The sequence below is a fragment of the Pezoporus wallicus genome, unplaced genomic scaffold (assembly GCF_028554395.1).
Source record: "Pezoporus wallicus isolate ANWC-B61680 ecotype Strahan unplaced genomic scaffold, APGP_CSIRO_Pwel_v1 contig_747, whole genome shotgun sequence".
Lineage (NCBI taxonomy): Eukaryota > Metazoa > Chordata > Aves > Psittaciformes > Psittacidae > Pezoporus > Pezoporus wallicus.
Genome location: NW_026638457.1, coordinates 3,020,074 through 3,044,707, shown reverse-complemented (window position 1 = coordinate 3,044,707; position 24,634 = coordinate 3,020,074). Strand labels below are relative to the sequence as shown.

Below are 24,634 nucleotides of genomic sequence, written 5' to 3'. Positions count from 1 at the left end.
TGTCTTCAAAATAACAGTAGCAATCACACCTTGTTCCTGTTTGAAATACTCTAAATACTCTGTGGTTTTAGTAGATTTTTTTGTGTCTATATACTTACTCTATAGTTTGATATATTTCATCTTTCACTATAAACAAAGAATATTTTATCAATTTTCAGCTGAAGATTCACATATTACTAGCAATCTTAAGTTCCATGTAGGTTGTGAACCCATTAACTTAGAGTTGTCTTGAGCTCTTTTGTGATCAAGTATGTGAGGTAAGAGGCTTCATAGCTTCAAAAAGAAATTGGGGGGGTCTTGAGAGTTTTTAGTATTAGAATGCTTTCCCAACTGTTCTATCAAAGAGTATATTTATTAGCTTTGTGTAGTATTTCTAATTTGTAAAATTAAACTTAATAATTTTTAATTAAAGTTTTTTCTAAAAGCCATTTTCTATGTATTAGTTTTGAGACTTGAATACACAACTCATACTTCAGGCCTTTTTCTCACTGATCATGGGTTTGAAATATAGCACATTAGAAGAAAAAGAAAAAGCACTCTTTATTATGGAATAGCTATTGAATCGTTTTTCCAGTTTCTGTTGGACAATCTGGGTAGAACATCTGCAGTTCTTACTTCAGAAGCATACAATCAGTGGTACAGGGCAGTAAAGCAGCTATTCATACCAAATTATTCTTTACTTTTAGCAACAGGGAAAGAACAGTAGGAAAAGAAAAAGTATTATAAGAAAAATTAGGCTGATTCTTAAGGATATTTGCTATTCCCTGATTGAACTGTAGCCAGGCATGATCTCATTAGATACCCTAATGGAGGTCTTTGTTCCATTTAATGACACTAAGCAGTATTTTACTTTGTAAGAATCATTTTAAACTGCTTTTGTTCTTCTGTGTTTCTGATTTTAGATCTTTCTGAGTAAAAGTAGCAGTTCTATGGCTCTGTTTTGTTGGTTTTTTTGGGTTTTTTTTTACATTGGAGGAAGATGAGGCAAAATCTGGGGGAAGTAGTTTTGATGTAATTTTACCAGCCCTCAAGTATTTGTCAAGTATTAGCTAAGCCATTGCCACTGTTTAATTTCCTGTTTGTCTTTCCATATGATTCTCTATTGAATTAAGCCAGCATGATCATATGGTCAACATACAGTATTCAGAAGTTACCACTGAGTAGCTCCATCTGAATACATTCCATGAATGACTTAAATTTGTTCATTCTTGGTCCAATCAAAAAATAATTTGAGCTTCATTCCACTATCATTTAAAGAAGATGATTGACCTTGCAATTACATTGCCCCTTTTTTTCCTCCTTTTCTCTTTTACCAGAAGATAAATATATAATATTTTCAGATTAAAAGTAATAAACCTTTTAATGCACAACTCTACAAAATATATTGCCTGTCTTTGTGATTGTTAAGTCAGCTAAGTCCTCTTGTTTTCTGTTCTTCAGCTTGTTAGAAGTGCTGGCTGACCACCTGAATGCTGAAATTGCTGCTGGAACTGTTACTTCTAAGCAGGATGCAATGGATTATATCACCTGGACTTATTTCTTCCGTAGACTTATAATGAACCCAACGTGAGTATAAAATACAGATGCAATTTAATCTGAAGGTAACTTGAGGGTAGAGTTGATCCAAAGGTGATCCTGCTGCTTTCCAGCCTAGGATACTTAACAGTTTCCAGCATGGGAGCATTACTGGCCCACACAGGGAATACAACTTCTGTGCACATTTTTTTTAATTTTTTTTTTTTTTTGCTCTAAATATAAATGCATTTCTTGGCAAATAATTTTACAATTTAGTGATAACTATAAAATAGCCTTATTGAGAAGGCTACATCAGTATCCCTAAAATAAAACCCCAGATTATCACATTCCTTTAGATATTGTATTTATAATTGTAAAATCATAGAATAGTTAGGGTTTTAAAGGACCTTAAGATCATATAGTTCCAGCCCTGTGTGGTGGGCAAGGATGCCTCACACTAGACCATGTCGCCCAAGGCTGTGTTACTTTTTCTTTCGCTACCACATTGATATGTTCTGCCCAGTTTTCTATAGAAAATCTATTAAGACCCGGACTTTCCTAATAGATGAGAGAATAGCTATCAGCTCTTTCTCTGTGATTAAGTTTACTTTCATTAAGGTATCATGGTGAAACCATGTGTGCAATATTTTCAATGTTTGTTATCATCCTGCCTAGCTCCAGCTGCTATGCAGATCATTCTGAGCTGTTCCAGCTATGTAAGCTGCCTTTGCCACAGCAGTGTCGTGGGTAAATGGTATGTTACCTATCATGGGATCATTCACTCACCAAAATAATGTGGCAAATAAAGAATTAGGCATTTATACCACTAAAGATTTCACTTCTCTAGAGTGCTTCAGAGTGATTTTTCCCGATGATTGGAAAAAGGGAAATATAACCCCCATATTCAAGAAAGGGAAAATGGATGACCTGGTGAATTACAGGCCAGTCAGTCTCGCCTCTGTGCCTGCAAAATCTTGGAGCAGATTCTCCTGGAAGGCATGCTAAGGCACATGAAAATCAACAAGGTGCTTGGTGACAGCCAGCATGGCTTCACTAAGGGGAAATCCTGCCTGACCAATTGGGTGGCCTTCTATGATGGGGCTAAGGAACTGATGGACAGGGGTAGAGCAGTTGATGTCATCTACCTGGACTTGTGCAAAGCATTCAACACTGTCCCACACAACATCCTTGTCTCTTAAATTGGAGAGACATCAATTTGATGGATGGACCACTCGGTGGATAAAGAACTGGCTGGATGGCCGCACACAAAGACTTGTGGTCAATGGCTCAGTGTCTGGCTGGAGACCAGTAACAAGTGGTGTCTCTCAGGGATTGGTGTTGGGACCGGTCTTGTTCAACATCTTTGTCGCTGACATGGACAGTGGGATTGAGTGCACCCTCAGCAAGTTTGCCGATGACACCAAGCTGTGTGGTTTGGTTGATACACTGGAGGGAAGGAATACCATCCAGAGGGACCTCAACACACTTGTGAGGTGGGCTGATGCCAACCTCGTGAAGCTTAACCATGCCAAGTGCAAGGTTCTACACCTGGGTCGGGGCAATCCCAGGCACAGCTACAGGTTGGGCAGAGAAGAGATTCAGAGCAGCCCTGCAGAGAAGGACTTGGGGGTGCTGGTCAATGAGAAAATGAACATGAGCCGGCTTCAGTGTGCACTCACAGCCCAGAAAGCCAACCGTATCCTGAGCTGCATCAAAAGGAGCATGACCAGCAGGTCGAAGGAGGTGATCCTGCCCCTTTACTCTGCTCTCGTGAGACCTCACTTGGAGTATTGTGTGCAGTTCTGTTGTCCTCAACATAAAAAGGACATGGAACTGTTGGAACAAGTCCAGAGGAGGGCCACGAGGATGATCAGGGGACTGGAGCACCTCCCGTATGAGGATAGGCTGAGGAAGTTGGGGCTGTTCAGCCTGGAGAAGAGAAGGCTGCGTGGAGACCTCCTAGCAGCCTTCCAGTATCTGAAGGGGACGTATAGGGATGCTGGGGAGGGACTCTTCATTAGAGACTGTAGCGACAAGACAAGGCGTAATGGGTTAAAACTTAAAGAGGGGAAGTTTAGATTGGATATAAGGAGGAAATTCTTTCCTGTTAGGGTGGTGAGGCACTGGAATAGGTTGCCCAGGGAGGTTGTGAATGCTCCATCCCTGGCAGTGCTCAAGGCCAGGTTGGACGAAGCCTTGAGTGAGATGGTTGAGTGTGAGGTGTCCCTGCCCATGGCAGGGGGGTTGGAACTAGATGATCTTAAGTTCCTTTCCAACCCTAACTATTCTATGATTCTATCCATACTACAGCTAATGTTAAAAACTGTGCCACTGCAGACACTGTCTTTTTTTTTTAGTGTAAAGAGTAAGTGATGTTATTTTAAAATATCTTGCACTTGAATTGCTGTGTTTAAGTGATTTTATCAGTTTGTCTTTGGCAAGCTTTGATCATGTGGTATGTGTGGTAGATAGATTTTTAAGACACAATATGCAGCACAAAAGTAAGTGTAAAATATAGAAATGCAGTCATTTGATTTAATAGGCAAGCTTTTCCCTATATAAAAAAAGGTTCCCACTGGAATATGAGCTTGGCGTGTTGACTGATGGTCCTTTTTTTCTCAGCAGTTTCTTTAATGTGCAGTGTTGTGGAAAGCTAAATCTGAAGTTATCACAATATCAGCTTTTAGGTAGAAGTTCTGCTATTCTGAGAGGATTGGAGTGGGGAGAGAGAGGAGGGAAGATAAAAACCCACCCTCTTTCATCATGAGATGCATATGCTTTGTTGTGAGAAACAAGATGAGCAGATTTTGACCAATGGTGTCCATAATGGCAAGATAGGAATGCATACTGAAGTTTCTAATGAAATTAAAGTCTTTCATTGGAACATCACACATACAGGTTGGAACAGTTCACAAGTTGTCCTCCTTTACCCCGTCATCCACACAGAAGTACTCAGCATTCTTTCTGTACTTAGTCATTCAGGGAGGATATGAAGATATGAGGTAATAAAGGATATTGCTGGATATCAAAGAGGTCACTTCTAGATCTCAAGGGCAAATTTCAAGGGCAAATGCAGTGGATGTGCACGCTTTCTATTCTTTGACATGGTAATAAATTCTATTACATTTCAACCAAAGTTACTAAGCTAGTAGATTTCCTGGACCTACTACTGTCTATGGTATTTTCAGACCTCCTTCAAGACAAGCAGTTCCAGCATTGTCAGTGCTTGAATGAGATACATCAAAGGAAAACTGAAAAGTTTTATGAGGAGAAGGCAGTGACAGTTGGATAACTCTGACTAAATTGCAGTATGGTAATGGAGTTTTCTGTGCCATAGATGAGCATATGAAATGATTGATAGCACCAGACAAGAACTATTTGTGGCCTTTAATAATCCGAAGGATTTAAGGTTGGGTTTTTTTTTGAAAGAGTAGGAGCACAATGGATGAATTTTGGTATGAGTTGTTACACAGTAAGTTGTTACACTCAGTGTCACTTGATACAGTGTTCTCTATCATGTCCTGCCCCTAAGCAATTTTGTTGACTTTCCCTGCATTTTGAAACAAGAACTACTTTCCAGCCAGCAGGTGATTTTACCTTAGTGGTGAATAAGTAATTCCTGTATGCATGATTGGTAAATTGCCTTGGGATTCATTGACATAAAAGTCATTGCATGTGATGCTGTAAATCCCCAAAATAATGGGCTTAGGTAATATACAGAAGATTTATATTCTCATTTATTGCCAGTTTTAGCTACTTGTATATTAAAGCTGCATAAACAAATGTAGGATTGTTCGATTCCAGTCCAGTCACATAAAATGCCTTACTGAACGCCTACAATTTGTACTATTTAAGTAATGCTAATCTACCTTTGTTGTGAGATAGAGATCAAAGTATCCTTTTGCTCTAAGAATCCAGGTTTCTTCTAAACATGCAGTCATTATGAATTTTTTTCTGGTACACTTGAGATACTTAGTTAAGCTTGCAATAATGGCTTTTTTTGCATGTTGCAATACTTCTTTTCATCAAACCAGTTTAATTTCCTAGTTTGATGTACCTTGAAATCTGTGAAACGGGGTTTTACTATCTAGTTAAAGAGGAGTAATTGAGCTGTTGATTTGAGGGAGTGGAGTAGCTGAGTGCTAGACTAGACCAGACAGAAATGTGCATGCTATTCAAGAGATGATGTGCAAATGAGAGGGGTGGTCCAAATAAAACTGTTAATCAAAATGTATCAGTCTCAATATCCAGAGTTTATTCCCTGTTTTTTCCCTCCCCCAAAGCAATCATTCCTAATTGTAGAGGGGTTTGAATTTGCACATTAAGTCAAAGTTTCTTTGCTACTTCAGTCAAGTACTACAACATGTTCCCCATTCCATATACAACTTATGTCAATATGTTCTTTACTTATTCAAGATCATACAAAACACATCAGTGAAGTGCCCTGTTCTTTGAAATGGGCTATTTTGAGAGGCTTGTCTATCTCCTTTCCTTGGCTGAAATTCTTTGACTATTTCATTCTTTTACCCTTATAAAAGATTATAATCTCCAACTTTCTAAAGAGAAATGGCTATGGGAAACATGTTCTGTAAATCAGGTTATGATACTTTCCAGATACATGTGCAGTAAAAGAGAAATAGAAATTTGCAACATATGTAAAGTTAAGCAGAATCAGCTTTCATTTGGAAAGCTAACTTTTAGATACTCTAATATCCACATCAGTGTTAAAATGTGTTTGGTTTTTTATGAATTTATAAATATATATGAGAGTCTGTGAATGTGCGCACTTACAGAATAGGTTTTCTGTGTAAATTCCTTGTGAAGACCTGAAAAAATTATTTTATTAATTCATTCCAATAATTATTTTTAAGGTTTTCTTTTTTTACTTTATGTCAGTCTTATGAAGCTTTCTGGAATGAAAGAATAATGTATAGTAATTTATAATTAAATTATCTCAGACTGATGCCATTACCATCATGCACTTATATTTTACTTTAAATTTCCTTTTCCCAGTATGATTAAGCTGAGCATGTCTAATAGCATGAATAAAACAGCTGAATAAGAGTTATGATTATATACTGTTCCAATATAGTTTCCACTATCGAGGTGACAGCTAATATCAGCCAGTCAGGATAGAATAATACGTATTTTGGTGATGCAATCACAGTAGTTCAGAATTTTAGGGCAAGTTTGGAATTCTATTAGAAGGGGGGGATGACTGAAGAAGGTTAGATTAATTAAGACTAAGAGATAAAATGGAAAAATTTGGCAGCAGCTACTAAGAAGCTAAGAAGGTGCAGGTACATTACACTGCAGTGATTACCAATATCCATATTTTGAGTTGGTAAACCGCTCTGCCAGGGAGGAGGGTAAGCCAGGAGGAAGCAGAGACAGGACACCTGACCCAAACTAGCCAGTATATAAACAGAGGGGAGTTACCCGGAAGGGCTAGACTGCTGCTGGGGTCAGGCTGGGTATCAGTCGGCAGGTGGTGAGCAGTTGTATTCTCTTCCCTTGTTATTTCCCTTGTCATTATTGGTGGTGGTGGTGGCAGTGGTGGTTTTGTGTTGTACCTTGGTTGCCGGACTGTTCTTGTCTCGACCTGTGGGGGTTGCATTCTTTTGATTCTCCTCCCCATCACTTCGGGAGTGAGTGAGCAGCAGCGTGGTTCTGAGTTACTGGCTGGCCTAAGCCACAACAGGTCTTTTTGGACAGTTCCTTGTTTCTCAGGGTGGATTCGTTCTTTTACAGTCGCATTTAGATCCATGTGCATGTATATATACTTAATACATAACAGCTGTAGGCATTATTATGAATTTCATAACACGAGCTTGTTCTTTTAAATTATTAGGGTCACAGTGATGTGAGAAGCACAAGAACGTGGTTCATGTTTTGCTTTCACCAAACAATTCACACAAGTAAAGTTTTTCCTAATCTCAGACTGGGAAGCCCCAGGCTGCTGAGTATTTGAGACACCTTCTGTTCCCCTAGTCTGCTGCAGTCTTGGATGAGAATGCAAAGCTGAAGACTGCTTATGTCCCTATTCAAGAACTAACTTAACATAATCATCTTTGAAAAACTGATTAAAGAGAGCAATTGTCCTGGGTTCAGCAGTAGCAGTCATGTTTCTCCTCCTTGGTGGCTGGTGCAGTGCAGTGTTTTGACTTTCGGCTCGGGAACAGAGCTGATAGAGATGTTTTGGTTTGGCCAAGGACTTTGTGAGCCTCATGTTCTGCTAGGGAGGAGGGGAAGCCGGGAGGAAGCAGAGACAGGACACCTGACCCAAACTGACCAAAGAGCTATTCCATACCACAGCACGTCATGCCCAGGATGTAACTGGGAGTTAGCCAGAAGGGTTGGAGGAGGTATCGGTCGGAGCTTGGTCGGGCTTGGGGGGCGAGTTATCGGTCAGCGGGTGGTGAGGTGTTGTATTCTCTTCCCTTGTTATTTCCTTTATCATTATTATCATTGGTGGTAGCAGTAGTGATTTGTGTTATACCTTAGTTACTAAACTGTTCTTATCTCAACCCGTGGGAGTTGCATTCTTTTGATTCTCCTCTCCGTCCCTCCGAGAGCAGGGGGAGGGCAAGAAAAAGGGGAAGTGAGTGAACGAATTGCCTGACTGGGTTTAAACCACGACAGTTCTTTTTGGCACCCAACGTGGGGCACGAAGGGTTGAGATAACAACAGATTTGACTGGATTAATAGTCATTCGTCACAATGCTGATTTATTGGGTATCAGAGTTGTTCTTCTTGATCTCACAGCTTCAGACCGTTGTAACTTACGCAGAGCCGGTATTTGCTGTGATAGTGTTTATCAAGTGTGGGGCCTGGGCTAAGGTTCTTGTCTCACTGTGCTTTATGGCAATGGCTTGTAATACGGGCGGGCTCCAGCAGCAGGGCGGGACGGACGTGGCCGTGGACTTGTACCTGGCCGTCCGGCTGCTCTGCACCGCCCTGGCCCTCGCCCTACTCTCCATCTTCGTGAGGCTGCGGGGAGCCGAGGGGGAGCGGTCCCGGGAGCCGGCGGCTGCTGAAGCGGCCCGGGAGAGCGGCCCCGGGGACCAAGCGGCGGCGGGAGCGGGGCCGGAGGCCGCCAGGGGACGGCTGCCGGTGGAGGAGGCCGGGGCGGTCGAGAAGCAGAAGGAAGCGGCTGCCGAGCAGCGGGATAAGGCGGCGGAAGAGCCGAGCCCCGCGGAGGAGCCGAGCCCCGCGGAGGAGCCCAGCCCCGCGACGGCCGAGAGCATTCCCCGGCAGCCCCCCGCCGAGCCCCAGGAGGATGCAGGAGACCAGGCAGCACTTCCCAGCAAGGCAGAGGAGGAAGATCTGGACTCGGGAAAAGAGAAGCCGGTGGTGGGAGAGCCGGCAAGCACAGCAGCTACACCAGCCCCAGTGACAAGTACAGCAGCATCAACTGAGAGTTCTGAAGGCTTTGAATGGCCTTTGGGTATCCCTGGGACCTGCCTGCTGATTGTGATGGGGATCAGCATGTTGGCACACACACAGGCTGTGTTCTACCCACAACCATTTTGTCTGATCTCAAAAGTTAAGCAGAGTCAGGTTTGGGTCTTGTCTGGGGTTAGACAACAATATAGGGGGACCAAGAGATTTTCCCCAAGGCTGGACAGTCATGAGTGGCAGGGTGTGTGTGACAGTATGGGCAAGTATCTAGTCCACTGGGCCCCTCCAGTGCTTTGGAAGCATCGGAGATGGAAGGCAGCTGTATGGAGTCCCCAGCAACAAGCTGCAGAAACTGCTTAAGGGGACAGTGAATTATTTTAAGCCTGGTGGGCCCATGGCACTTCAGGCCATCAGAGCAGAGATGCAACACAGAGATGGACTCATGATCGAGGAGTGGACTTAACAATGGACACTATTGCCCAGGTTACTCACGAGTGTGAACACTGCACACAGTCTCTCCTGCTCTGGAAAACCGTTACAAGAGATGGAGCCTGACATGGACCAGATGGACGCAGCAGCTTTATAGGGACTGGTCCATGCACTAAGATAAGAGTGCACCGAGATAAGAGTGATGGTATATTGAAAATGTGGGATCTGAGCATGACGTGAATGGTATGGAATAAGGGGTGGATAATGTCCTGGGTTCAGCAGTAGCAGTCATGTTTCTCCTCCTTGGTAGCTGGTGCAGTGTTTTGACTTTCGGCTCGGGAACAGAGCTGATAGAGATGTTTTGGTTTGGCCAAGGACTTTGTGAGCCTCATGCTCTGCCAGGGAGGAGGGGAAGCCGGGAGGAAGCAGAGACAGGACACCTGACCCAAACTGACCAAAGAGCTATTCCATACCACAGCACGTCATGCCCAGGATGTAACTGGGAGTTAGCCGGAAGGGTTGGAGGAGGTATCGGTCGGAGCTTGGTCGGGCTTGGGGGGCGAGTTATCGGTCAGCGGGTGGTGAGGTGTTGTATTCTCTTCCCTTGTTATTTCCTTTATCATTATTATCATTGGTGGTAGCAGTAGTGATTTGTGTTATACCTTAGTTACTAAACTGTTCTTATCTCAACCCGTGGGAGTTGCATTCTTTTGATTCTCCTCTCCGTCCCTCCGAGAGCAGGGGGAGGACAAGAAAGGGGGGAAGTGAGTGAACGAATTACCTGACTGGGTTTAAACCACGACAGCAATATATCTATTTCTCATAGCTAGCATAAGCAAATACATGAATACAAGAAAATACAAGTATAGATAGAGATTACAGTCTGCAGCATTTATGCATGCTGTAATGCATTTTTGCAAGCCAGTCACAGTCTCCAGAGTCAGTCAGTGATGCCTTAACAACTGAAGTGAGTTGGTACATTGGTTCATAGCTCTCTGGCTATGAAGGTCCATCAATTGTATCGTACACTCAGTGCCACTTCCATGGTGCCATTTGAATATGGCAGCTGCTGGAGGCCACAAGCCAATGAAAGCAAACACGATGACTGAAGTAAAGTGATGTATAAAAATTACTATCTGTGCTTCCCCCATAATTGTTCATAACCAAATTCTGCTTTCAGGACTGTAAAATCTCAGAAAACACGCTTTGTTCCTATCAAGTAAATGGTGTAGATTTGTCCTTTTGTGCATTTGTTACAAAAGGCCTTCAAGCTAGCAAGTTTTTTCTTTTAATATTTTTGGCTGACTCTGCCACCGATTTTCATTATGTGTGTCACTATTACTACCGTATAATCTGAACATAAAAAACGTGGTGCTGTAACAAATGACTTCACAGCATTGACAGTTATAGCAGGACCATTTCAAGGCTGATGAAAAATTTCCCAGAGAGATCTCAGGTCAGGTTTATATAAGCTAAACAGGAAATGATTGCCACCATTCACATTAAATCCTAAATGTTTTGTGTAACTTCATCTACATTTTATGTTACTGCGCGTCCCTCTGTCTTTCTCAGCTGATGAAATTCCACACTTCCTTAGATTAGAGAAATAAGTTCATGTTTCATGGTTTGTTGTTCTTGCTAAGCTCTACAAGGGTTAGGATTTTAAATATATTATTTAAAAGACAATAAAAGGTTCCTTCAGTTTTTGGTTGTTTAAATTGTACATACTTTGTAAATTTTTATGATTCCTAGGGGTTTGTTATTGCTTTTTCCCAGTGGACTACTAATAGAAGTTAGCCTGTCTAGCCCATGTGCTAGATGCTGTTAGGATAAAACTGCCTTTGACTTTCACACCTCTCAGGGGACGAGTAATTGTTGTGTTCAAACAGCCTGTAATTGTGATCCCGCTGGCTTTCTCAGTACGCTTCTGGCTATTAGAATCATTAAACAATTCAGCACCTGTTAACAGCATTGTAAATATTCAACCCTGCTTGTGTGCAGGTTGAGTCCAATATAGGAGAAGGCTTACAGAGCCCAGCCTCATAAATTAGAGCTTCTGACAAGTCAATTATTGTGAAACTGGGCTTCACTGTGAAATAAATGAAATGGTGTGCTGATAAAAAGCTAGGCTGTCTGTTTATAGCAAAGGGAAAATAATGACTAGATGATTCAATGCAGTGAGCATGAAACTGCATTGTTTTTATTCTTTATCTGTAATTAAATAGTTAGGTAATATAGCTTCATAGAGGAACTCACACACAATGCAGCTTTTATACTTGGAGCATACCAACATGCAAAATTCAACTTCTATTTATGCATTTCAAAATACTATCTAATGTCGTGATCCTCTGTTTTCACTAATGATTTTAACATAGTCTTTCTAGATGAATGGCTTTGCATTTTTATTAGGGGAAGATGTGCTGAGTGACCAAGAATCTCCTGTGGGTGTGCTTAAAATTATACTTACCCCATTATAGATAGTAGCTAAAATACACTGGTACCACTTCATTCAAGGTTACAGACCATTTAAGATTTTTCCTTACATTACTTTATTTTCACCAGGCAGATAGATATTTACTCCTCTGACGAAAAAAAATACCAAAAATCAGCAAATTTAAAATTCACATAATTTTCAAAAGGCATTATGACTTTTATGATATGGCTTCAGTGTAAAATAGTGTAAATTAAGTTGAGCCCAAGATAAAATCTGTTTGAATAAAACTGACTTAAACTACAAGCTCAAAAAAGAATTTGTTTATTGCCCATTTCATTTGTTTTATCAGTATTCATCATCAGTGTTGTGATACTGCAAATGACAGTGCTGAAATAACGTGGTGAAAGTCTGAATACCGTGACAACAACACACCTTAATTATAATCATTTCAGTACTCTCATATTCAATTTGGAGGAAAATACTAATGAATCATTATTGGTTTCACTGTATAAAATAGAAAATCTTTTCACATTCTGAAACAACTTACGTAGTTAATTTGCTCAATTATTTTCAGAAGGTAAACAAAATTTTACAAAGTAATTTGTGATAATAAAGAGAATCTAAATGTGTTTCATGAGAAGATGTCAGGCAGATAAAAGGTGAAGATGGAAGTATTGTCCATTTTTTATCATTACTGTATTACTTCAGTAAATTTAAAGGGGGGGCTCATTAAAATTAAGTTGCATTGAAAACAGTATTAAAGTATTTCTGCTACAAATGTTTTCTTCACAGAAGTCTAACAGTATATGGCTGTCTACCATGTAAAACTTTTTAGTCGATATAAATATTTCATTTGTTTAGGTTTGGTTTTGGACACTAGCTATGTTTTAAATATTTGAGGTCATCTCAGCATGAATCTGTATACGCTATACTATTACAGAGTTGAATACTCCACTGCCATATATATATATATATATATATATACGCTTTATTGTTGTCTAATGTAGCTATTTTCTGCTATCAGAACAGATTTTTTTTAATTCCTTTCCTATGGTAATAGTGTGTTACTTCAACCTCACCCAATTCTAACTGAATGTTCAAAGCATCAGAGATTTAACCCTATAATTTGGGATTAATAAAAAGGAAAAAAATCTGGAAATGACTGCACTGCTAGTTAGCATGCAAGCTTTTTTCAGTTATTCTATTTCTGTTCAAAAAGATAAATGTTTAAAACTGTGCTTGAGAAAATAGTAATGCAAATCAAATTCCATTAATAAAACAGACAAGAAAGGATGCTTGTACTATATAAAACCACAATTCCATCTTTTGAAATTTGTTAACAGCAGATTTACAGTAATCGAAATAGAACTTAAATCAGAGAATGGGATTCATGTGCCCAAGTATAGCATCAACAACTAAACTGATTATCTAAAGTTTTGGGGCTTTTTGGCAGTGATTACATTTCAACTCATCCTAAAGCAGATATATAAAATACTTCAGATTAATAGCATTCTGCATGTGCGCACTTCTCTCCATTGGCCGTAAAGTGAGTTAAAAAGACTCTCATAGCTGTAACTATGTAAGATCAGCTAAAATGAATCTCAGCACACTGTTTTGCAGCTTTTTGTTCACCTGCAGAAAATAACACTGAAGGAACCTACTTTCCATTACTGCATATGGTATTGTTTCCACTGGGGATGCTGAGTACATCATAACTAGGAAATTCTAGTAAAGCAGCCAGCATGAACAAAGGAGCTTCTTTCATCATTGAAGCAGTCCCAGTAGTCTATTTGTGCAATAGTATTTTACAGAATTAAATGAGCAGAGACAGTCTTTTTTACTGTGCTTTGTAACATTTTGATAAATCTTTTTTTGTTTGTTTGAATTCCACTTTGAAATTGCATGATATAATTACTCCTAAATTCAGACTTTTTAAACTTTCTGAGCATGCTCTGTTTTTCTCTGCTGCTCATTGAACTTAATTGTTACTTTCTAAATCGGTGCCTTTGTTGAATCTAGGGCACAGGTTCTAACTACATATTTATCTGGAGTTTTTTAGGGAAAACCTCTCCCTGAAATTGTGTTTGTGTGAGTAAGAATCTTAATACCACTTAAATTCTACAGTTAAGGAATGCAAACTTCAGTCACTGGGTCTTTTTTGTATTCTAGCATAACAATACGTTTTGGCACATTTATAAACATTTTTCCTTCATATAGATAACTAAGAACCATTACTACTATATATAGTTTACTTAAACAATTTTTACCTGAAAAGGAACATGTGAAGTAGGCACATTGACAAATACCCTGTTCCCTTTTTTTTTTTTCTTGCTATTTTAACTTTGAGAATAAAATGACACAACACCAACATTTGAATTGGTATAAGATTACTTTTTCAACAGATGTCACTATATGCCTAGTTTTTATTTTCAGAGTTACAGGATGTAAGGACAGTTGCAATCCTTGGTTTTCTTCTTTCTCGTGAAGTTAAAATGCTGTTACTCGTGTTAGCATTGCTTTTTCACTTTCATACGTATATGATCAGAAAAACATACATATGCAGCCAGGAAAATTTTCCCACTAACAAAATATGGTCAGTCCAGCTCTGTTCGTATCAACTTTTCTATTAATAGACAAATTACCATTTTTCCATATGTACATGCCTGCATTATGTTGGTTACTCCCACAAACCATTTAGGAATCATAAATTTCTTATTAGACTATATAAGGGAATAGTTTTGTGTTTAATTGTTTGGATATTTGCTGTTCCAAGTATGTGTGTGCATTTCAGCAGCATTGTGGGTTTTCCTACAAGGCATTATTGTTAAAAATCTTCAGAGTGTAAAAAGTATTCATGTAATGCATCTGTTTTCAATTTATCTAGTTACTATAACTTGGATGATGTGAGCCATGACACTATGAATAAGTACCTCTCAAGCCTTGTTGAGAAATCCCTCTTTGATTTGGAATGCTCCTACTGTATTGAAATTGGGGAGGTAAGAGTAATCTGTGCCTTACAAAAATCAGTAAGATACATGCTTCTAGAAGTTCAGAACAGCAAGATACATGCTTCTAATTTGAGATTTTAATCTATGGAGCTATTTGTAAGACTTACATTGGAAACTGATCTTAATTGGGGTTGCAGCTAAATTATGATGCTAAATCATTTTTTGCTGTTCTCTCTTATAAAGTAGTCTTAAAATATTTTACAGTTTTGTAGAAACCATTTATATTGAATTATGTAGGAACCGTGTGTATTTGATCCTCTTCCAACAGGATAATTGCAGTATTGAACCTCTGGCATATGGCCGCATTGCTTCCTATTACTATTTGAAGCATCCAACTATTGGAATGTTCAAAGATCAGTTGAAACCTGAAAGCAACATTGAAGAATTGCTCTTAATTCTGACAGTAAGTGCTGATATTTTCTGAAGTGAAACATAAGTCATGACTCTTAAAAGACACAAGTGTATGAAAAAATACCCCAAAATTAAGAAAAACCTTTCTTCCTGATCTGCAATTTCTTTTTGTTTGTTTCGAGTAATACAACTGAATCATTTTTGTTGTTTCAAGAGTTTTATCTAAACCATACATGAAAATGTATTTTTCTCTTATGTCCCTTTATTGTTTTCAGGATCTATACAAATCTTGTATTTGTTTTTCTCTAAGTAAGTTAGGTATAATTCTAAAATGCCAGAATAATAACTGCATATCAACATCCTAAATCTGTACCAGGACCTTGTACTTTGGACTGGGACAATCTGGAAGATACAGCAGCTTTAAAAAGTGGAGAAGGCATATGGGGAAGACCTGTTTCCTAAAATGCCTTCTTTTCCTCCTCCCAGCTACCTGATGATCTCTGAGGTCATAACCTGTAATAATGCTATACACTGAGTCTAGTGACTGTTTAATGGAGAAGTGCAATACAAGGCAACAGATTTTAGGGTACAAATCTGGAGAATCGGTGTATAGTGCAGCATGATAGTAGTATATTCTCATCATAAAAGAATTAGGTTTTACTACTTTTTTTAAGTACTTAAATAATTATATCTGCAAAATCTTTTTCAGAATAGTGTTACTTCACTTGTACACACATATTAAAAGCAACAAGTTCCTTAATATTATCCAGGAAAATTTATTTCTGCCCATTCATGATGATAGTTGCTGTTATATACATCATACAAGTGGCCCAAATTCTGTAATATTCTGATTTCCAAGTGCGAACTTCAAAACACAGAGTCCTATCTTACAGTATTTATGTATGTTACTTTTATACTATCTATTGCTTTGACATACCACCACAACTTCCCTGAGGGGAGATACAAGAAGAAAAATAAAAACAATGCTATTCAACAGTTTGCATCTCAGCAAAACCAGATGAGTGTTTTATGACACTAGGAAAGCCACTTTTCTAGTACAGAGACTTTCTTTCTGATAAATTTAAATCGCCTGCTGCAAACATTCGGAGTGTTATGGCTCAGAAATAAAGGTCACAGTAATCTTTTATAATGGAAAGTGTTATACAGCCTAAACAGGGGAATTGCTATCACTGACCCTGCAATATCTCTTATCCTGTTGTTAGAAAACATTGCAAATTATGTGAAATAAAATTCAATGTATTTGGCTGAATTCAAAATGGCAATCAACCACAATCCCTATATATACTTTGTGTAAGGTAATTGGGAGTTTTAGGAAGAAATAACCACTATTGAACAGAAGTTAAATAATATAATGTTGAGTTTTCAAGGTGACAGCTTTACTGTAGCTGCCATCTCATTAAAATCTCCTTTCCCTAGAGAAAATTTTCTCCACCTAGAAACTTCAGAACTTTTTTTTTTTCCCCACACAAATTTGGACAGGGAAAGTTTGAAAATAGTATTAGCAGAGATGGGGAACATTTCATGATGCTGCTAAGCTAGTGAGCAGCATATGTAAGATGAATGATGGCAGCAAAAGCCAGTGTGGCCTAGCTTCTATGTTCATCTATTTGAACAGCTTGCATCCATGAAGCGCAAAAGTAAATGGCAAATATTTCTGTTGTAGACAAAACATAGGACCCTACTGTTGGGCAGAGATTGCAAAATTTAAAAATTATTAGTCTTGCTTTAATTCTATTTTTATGTCTTTTTTTTTTTTTTTTAATTTTTCTTTTTTCCTGAAAATATATGTAGTCTTGGAAGTTGTCCATTTGGAGTCTTAAGAGGAATTAGACTAAAAATAAAATTGATTAGGGGTCAAAATATTCCATGTGTCAATTTGAAAGATGAAAGGGATTTATGAACGCTGGATGCCATTATACCTGACAGGTTTTCCTTACTTTTTATGCAGATGTCGATTTTCATAATTAGTAGTGGAATTACTGTTCTGTCTTGTTAAAGGTGTAAATTGAAAGGGAGGTTTTTTTCAGTCTGATGTAGGGTTGAAAAGACTTCAACAGTAACTGCCAAGGATTTTTTTTTTTTTTTGGTCCTAAACACTATGAATTAATGAGTTTTATAATTACAGCAGTTGCTTCACACCTCTATTGTTAACCAATGACATTACATCTGCCTTGCTCCACTGGTGCCCTCCTCCTTATTGAAGCATTTAGCAGTTTTGGCAATAGGGAATTACATGGCATGGGGTAAGTAGTCTAATTAGGTATAAGTGAAAATCCTTAGGGAAAAGGATATTTAAAAAGTAATTTGAAGAATCTCTTAATGATGCTGGGACTGAAAGCTGTAGCTGTAGAACAAAAAGGCCTGTTATCATTGCAAAACATGATTATAATTGTGATTATTCTGCTAAGCATTCAGTTTTAAAGTTTTGAATTTTGGACTCTGTTACTTATGAATAAGCGTCCAAACCATTTCTCAAGTAGATTTGCAGGATTTTGTAGATGTGACATGTAGGTCTTTGGTTTGTTGTTTTGGTTTTTTTTGCACTGTTCATAATCCTGGAAACCTTTAGACATCTACAAGTTGGGTGGAACATATAAGGAAGGCAGAAGTGTACAACTGTAACAAAGAAAATACTGCTCCTGTGGATTTGAAATGGGATATATTCAAGTTTTTACAAAATTGTCAATGTGTACATTGAAAAGAGCAAGACTTACTTTAAAACAAAACCAGGAAAAAATCAAGATTGCATTCAAGAATTCAGAAATTTATAATTGTATTCAGGGTTTTAAATCTGAGTTTGATTAAGGGATTTGAGTTTCAGACTGATATTTTGCCATGCTGATGGGAGCATTCAGAGTTCAGGATCATTCACCAATGAGTTATTAAGGAATCTTTGCAACTCATGAAAAAGTAGTTTTGAGTCATCCTGTTTCTGGTGCTCATGGATTTCTCAAATAAGTCAGTTGATAGCAAGATTTGTTTCCACTTAGAAGTTAAGACCATTCATAGTCTTCTCCACTATCTGTTCTCTTCTCCGTTTTTACTTTATCTTTTCATTTGATCATCTGTCAGCATTTTGCAAGATGAAATGTTTTTTTTTTTTTTCAGTATGGTTTAGGGGTTGAAGTATCCGTAACATGAACAGGAACATGGCACATGGGAACAGCCTCATAGTCATGTTAGAAGTATACCATAATAAGTGATATGAATAGGTAGGGTACAATCCTCTCATGCTTTCCCTTTTCCTCTCAGTAATAAATCTGTGCTCAAGATATTTTTCTTGGGTTTGCAGTTAGCAGGTGAAGTTCAGATTCAGTTACTTTTGTAACTGACTTGTACTAGTGGACCTGTGTTTTTTCTTAGAGAAAATGTTTGGAGCTTTTCCATAGATTTCTTTAAAACTTTCCTAACCATGCTTCAGACAGTAGTAACCCAAATGAGCTTATTCACTGTTGAGTGAACAGACAAAACTGATACTTTGGGGTCATTTTTGTCATTTTCTGTACTAAAGTAGCAGTCACAACTAATGTTTTCAAAAGTTAAATGCAGGTTTGTACCTTGAGGAAAGGAGGTCTGTTGATGGCTGATCAGGACTGTGATATCTAGGTCCACTACTGTTATGATTTTGGGTGATTTGTTACTAAACTTGTCTGATTATCTGGTTAATATTCTTACTTATGGAGCAAATACTTTTGTCATATCTGATCATACCAGACAGTGAAGTGGAGAACATTACCATCTTTCATCCCTTGTTTTATGTGCATGTTATCCATTATTTCTGGCTTTGAATTCTACCTACAAGAGAGAACTGCTTGGTTTTCTTATGCCTACTGCTGTCTTTATGTAAACTGGTTGCAAGAGATGGGTTCCTTTCTTCCTGGGGAGCTTCAGAACAGAACAATATGGTATTTGTGTTATAGTGGGACATATGTATCCATCTTTCTGTGATACAAACATGGGCTTATAAGTTTGGTATCCACATACCTCCTCCCTATATTTCTATCTGATAATTGGCATATTTTTGTTATACTGGCTTGTATTAGACTATTTTGGAACTCAACAGAATATCTGGCATTGCTGGAATCACAGAAACGTAGAAGGAGTTTCATGAAACAGGCACTCTCCATCCCAGATACATAGGTAACAAAATAGTAAAGTTGTTAATGCTTTATCTGTCTTTCATTACCTGTTAGGCATTTGTACTCTGAGATTCTAATGACTTAACCTATAGCTTTACTTTCTGTTCATCATCACTGGTACATCCAATTACAAAACTAGTCCAAGGACAAGCTAATGTGAGCTGTTTTGTGGAATATTTTCTCCGCAAGCCAGGGCAGAAACATTGATTTAGGGTTTTTTAAGATATTATATAAAACTGATTTTCTGTTCTATAGCCATTTCAGAAAAAAAGTTAGATCGCTCTTCCTAAGTGATTTTTCTAGTTTAAATTCACAAAAAAAGATGCGACTATGATTTTCTTCAAAGCATAAAAGTTGAGCAAGACTATATTTGTTTGTTTCAGTGTCAAGAGTAGAAATAACTTATTATGTAAACTTTATTGCAGATGAAAAGCAGTTATGTTACATGCTAACCTTTAAAGCACTTACATATTTAATTTCACAGATACTGTGCATTCTTAACAATGTGAACATGACTTCTACCTAGAACTGTTCAGTGCATAAATTCCATCCTGAAGACAGGCATTTCCAGGATCATTTACTTAATTTTTATAAATCTTATATTCTCTGAATTTTAATATTTTGAAACATTTCTGATTCAGTTCCTGCTTGGAAACATCTAGATAGTATCATAGTGTGTTTTATAAAATAAGTTTAAATTTGAAAATTATGTTTGGCTTCATGAAAATAAACCAAAATGCTACAATGAATTTTAATAGCATCTGAATGTCATCATCTATGTCCAGTATATTCAAAGTATCTTGTACTTAGCAGAAAGAGAACTTATGCATATGAATACTCATACATTAAATTTGTCTTGACTTTTCTTTAGTCCCAGTAGATGGAGCAGTTTTGAATGTTGCTGTAGTACTTGAATATAGTAGCTTTTTTCTAACATCATGACACAATTATTTTCTTTTTCCAAATGATTGTTTGAATTTTAGTTTAAAAGCATCATATCTAGAAAAGCACAATCAGTTGGCAAAAAGAGATGACAATGCCCACCACTGACAGCTAACTGAATGTAGCATAACTCTTTTTTGACATCAATAAGGAAGAATTATGTTCAAAACCAGAAAATGTAAAACCTTCCCATCTCCAACACACATGACTTTCTAATCTCTGATTTAACAGATCTCCTTTATTTTCTCTCCGGTCTTAACCCAGCTTCATTAATTCAGTTGTCATTACTTACCAGCTTAAAAATCTGATTCAAAACTCAGGTAAGTTAAAATAAAACCTATTTTAAAGTTGAAGGATTCTAACAAGTGTTTTCCACAAGGTAGACCATAAGACAAGAACTGTTGTCTTTTAAATAAGATAGTGTCTTTAATTTTTTCTTTCTTTCCTTTTTTTTTTCCTAGCCTGCTTTGATTGCAGTGCAGGGTCCAAGGGAAAAACATCTGAAAGTGTGTATAGCTGTGGCAGTGGAAGCCAATAGCCTCGGTATATCCCTATTTCAAACAGCTGCTTCAGTAACCATTTCTGCCAGAAGAATGCGGAAAGAAATTCCTTTCATAAGAGCTACAGATATAGTTATAGCAGCAAAACACTCATTTATGCCAATGAAAACTATTCTGATGAGCCAAGAACCTTGTATCTGCTGGGGCATATAGGACTACTGTCCTGGTCTTGTACTTACAGATGTGAACATTGGCTGCCATCTGTACCAAATCAATGCTTGTCCATGATATATATGCTAGAACAAAGTTCAGTGATAGCAAGCTTGGTTTAGCTGACTGCTTAAAACTGCAAGCAATTCATCCGCTTACACTTTGTTGCTTGTTTTAGCACAAAAGTCTTGTACTTCCTGCGTACTTTGCAGTTATAACTGTAGCCATCATCATATGAGATTTCAAACTATGCACATGCAGCCAATGCTTTGCAAATTAATCATATTGAAAATGAAAAGGCATTTTTCATCAGTCATGTCATATGGCCCTATTTTCAGATATACAATATATTTGTTGAAATAATGTTTGTGTTATTATAAACCTCATCTATTAAGGTAAAGCTGCGCATTTTATAGAATGCAATGCTGCTTTGATAAATGACTGTGCGTTCTCATGCCCGAAGTACTCCAGAAGGCACTCTTACAAGCTCAGTGTGCCTTTATCAAGGTGGTGCAAGTTCTACCTACTTGTCCTGGGTTCAGCAGTAGCAGTTTAAACCACGACACTGCTTTATGCCTCCTGATTTGTAATTAAAGCATGATAGGCAAATTTAGGCCCTCTGCAGCCTGCAGTTCTTTTGTCTTCACTGGTTTCCAGTTACTGCTTTGCTTTTGATAGAATTATACTATTGTCCTGTAAATTATAGCAATTACAATTATATTGCTGATGAATTTGTCTTCACAGGATTCAGTTCACTTAGTGACACCAACTCAGCCTTACTGGGCGCTGTTTAAAGGCACATAGATGTTTTTATCTGTCAGCAAAGAAGTTATTGCTCAGACTTGTAAAACTGTTAAGACAGAGAATGGCATTTTGTATGTTGTTTTCTGAGTGGAACAGAAATTTCACAATAAGGATTGGTTTGTCTGAAATAATTACATCATGCAAGATTGGTACCCAGCATATTCGTTTAGCATAGTATTTTTTTTTAAAAGGACATAAGAGGATTACTGATCGGTCCTTAATGAAGTATCCGACACTCGTATTTTCCTATTTACGTTTAGATTCTTTCTTTGTCTCATTCTTTTCTTTTTGTTTATTTTCGCTGATGTAACCTGGCTGGCTTCAGAAGGTTGAATTTTATTTTAAGGGTTGATGTTATATATTATCACAGATGAATTATTAAGAAATCGGCCTCTTCTATTATTTGCCCAGTATTTACGAAGTGTTTTAGTTCACATTTAAGTAACGCATGCTACCTATAATGCTAGAAGAAATTGCAGAGAGATTTTTGTTACCAGAAGGCCAAAACTTTTCTTAGCATCTGAAAAAAGTTACTATGTATATTTGTAAATTTGGTACAGCATATTAAACTTTCTTTTAAAGAACAAACAGTTGCAGATTTTCTTCACCTCTGCAGTTTAATGAATGTGGGCCAGGCATATGGCAAAATATCGAATTTATTTTATATGAAAACTGTTAGATTATGCACTTTTCTAAGTATCTGGGATGATGCTCAAATACAGCTTTCCTTAATTTATACTACATCCTTGTCCTGTTTCCCATGGAAAAGACAAATCAGACATCACCAATTTGACTGGATTTCCCACATGCAAATTTCCCACTGCCTTTTTTTATTGTCTTCCAGTGGAAAAGACTGGCAAGCCATCAGAGACTATTCAAACTACTATTTTACAGAAAGAAAATATATCTCAAGGCTACTCTTTTCACCTTAGAGGGTGAGAAAATGGCTAAAATCCCTCCCATAACAGGTCTCTTAAATGCTGCTTCTGTCAAGGTGAAGGCATGCTACTGTGTTGACTTATATTTATTTAGTGTGTGAATGCATGCCTACTCACAAAATATTATTAGGTAGAACTGATGCATACAATATAAAGAAACTTTATCTTAAACATATTAAAACATTGAATGCAGAATGTTCTGTAGGTCAATGAGATTAATTGCAACTGTTTTATCATTCGCTTAAGGCAGCAAGCAATGTAAATATCATGAGGTGTAGATAATTATTTTTTGTATATGACTGTCTTAATATTTACTATATGCAGTCATATAAGATGCTAATTTTTAATACTTCTTTAGCTATAAGAATGTATGTTTGCTTTCTCTTGATTCACACAGAACAGATGGATGCTTGACTGCCTGCTAATCCACAGCTGGAATGGTTTCAGCGGCTTCCACGTTGCTGGGTTAGAGTGGCTTTTCTAGTGGACTGAGAGGGCAGCAAGAGAGGGATATCATTATTCATCAGTATCCCAGTGGGATTGCTGCCAGCAGAGATTAATTTTTTCTGTTATGCTTGTAAAACAAGCTCAGGTGGAGTCTCTAATCCTCAGGGCACGGGTGGCAGATCAAGAAAGATGCTACAAAGCTAGTTAATTTTCAGATTCTAGGGGAAACAGAAGCTCTGTTAGATGTATAAATACATGATTGCAAATTTAAGTAGCTCAAATCCAAATGGGATCTTCCTAGACATCTGGTACTGAAAATCTCAGTTTTCTTTGTCTTTTTAAAGAAGTTCTTAAAACTTTACACCAGAAGTAAAATATCTGCAACTCCCTTAATTGTTGGTTATCTTTCCATTTTATTTTATTTAATACAGCTCTTACAGTGTACTTTAGATGGATGCCTTTCTACCTATAAATAAAAGACATGGTATAAGCCTGCATAAGAACTCTGAGTTTACAATGTTCTCACAAATTTGTGTGCAGTGAACATCACCAAGAAAAATTACCACTTGCCATCCAAAAAAGGGTTATATCTGCCCTAGCAGTGCATGGTACATCCCATCCAGGTAATAGGATGTTCTGTTACAGTCAGGTGTGGCACAAGGGCACTTTTTTTGCCATGTTACTGTATCAGAACTCTGGTTATTCATGACAGAAGCGTTGTTAGAACTTCCTCAAACCAAGGACACCAAAATACTGACAGATTGTCTCTTCGTTTAGTAGACTTCAAATATTTTTTCTTTTACTGACTTTTTTTTTTCCTCAGTGATTCCCCTTCTTCCACACCCTTGTAATTAGCAGTGTCTTCCATACCTGCATTACCTTGTACCTCTCAAAACACTGGGTCAGATTTTCAGGCAATGTTAATCCACATAGTTACACTGAAATGAGTGGAGATGTGCCAGTTGTTATCAGCAGGGAACTGCCCTTATTGAAGTTTACTTGCAGCAGCTGTCACTTCCTCTTACAGTTGTATTTTTTTATTATTAAATTAAACTATTTTCATTTTAAAGGGCTCAGAGTGAGACCAGTAGCAGCTTGCTGAAAAGACATTGTGCATGTAGGCACCTTCCAAGTTTCCCATATATTTCTGCCAGTTCATATTGTTCTCCTATTATTCTGGGCTCGAGCCTCTCTTGAACAGAGGCTGCTAGTCATTTCACCACATGATGACAGGTATTCACGCCTGTGAACTTTTTATTCCCTTTTGTCTCTGATCACGTAGTAGTCTAGATCCAGAATTTAATCCAGTACAAAAATGCAGCAGTGTGCATTTGTGGCTCCCTGCTAGGGGAGCTGCCACAGGTCAGCAGATCTAAAATCTGGTTTTCAACACACAGAGCTTTTGCAGCTTGCCATTAACATATACAGTATGTATGGACCCCGTTTCACATAAAGAATTAGTAGCGCTTACTTCTGTCTCCATGTAGAGTAGCAT

General features: G+C 37.9%; 1 protein-coding gene across 2 annotated transcripts in view; it reads left to right on the top strand.

Moving 5' to 3' along the window:
• ASCC3 (activating signal cointegrator 1 complex subunit 3) overlaps positions 1-24,634 on the top strand; it is a 270,855-nt gene that overhangs the window by 216,123 nt on the left and 30,098 nt on the right. For both annotated transcript variants that reach the window (XM_057410860.1, XM_057410859.1), the window contains 3 exons: positions 1,441-1,566; positions 14,664-14,775; positions 15,056-15,190. In XM_057410860.1, the coding sequence (XP_057266843.1) occupies positions 1,441-1,566; positions 14,664-14,775; positions 15,056-15,190 (373 nt within the window). The remainder of the gene's footprint in view (positions 1-1,440; positions 1,567-14,663; positions 14,776-15,055; positions 15,191-24,634) is intronic.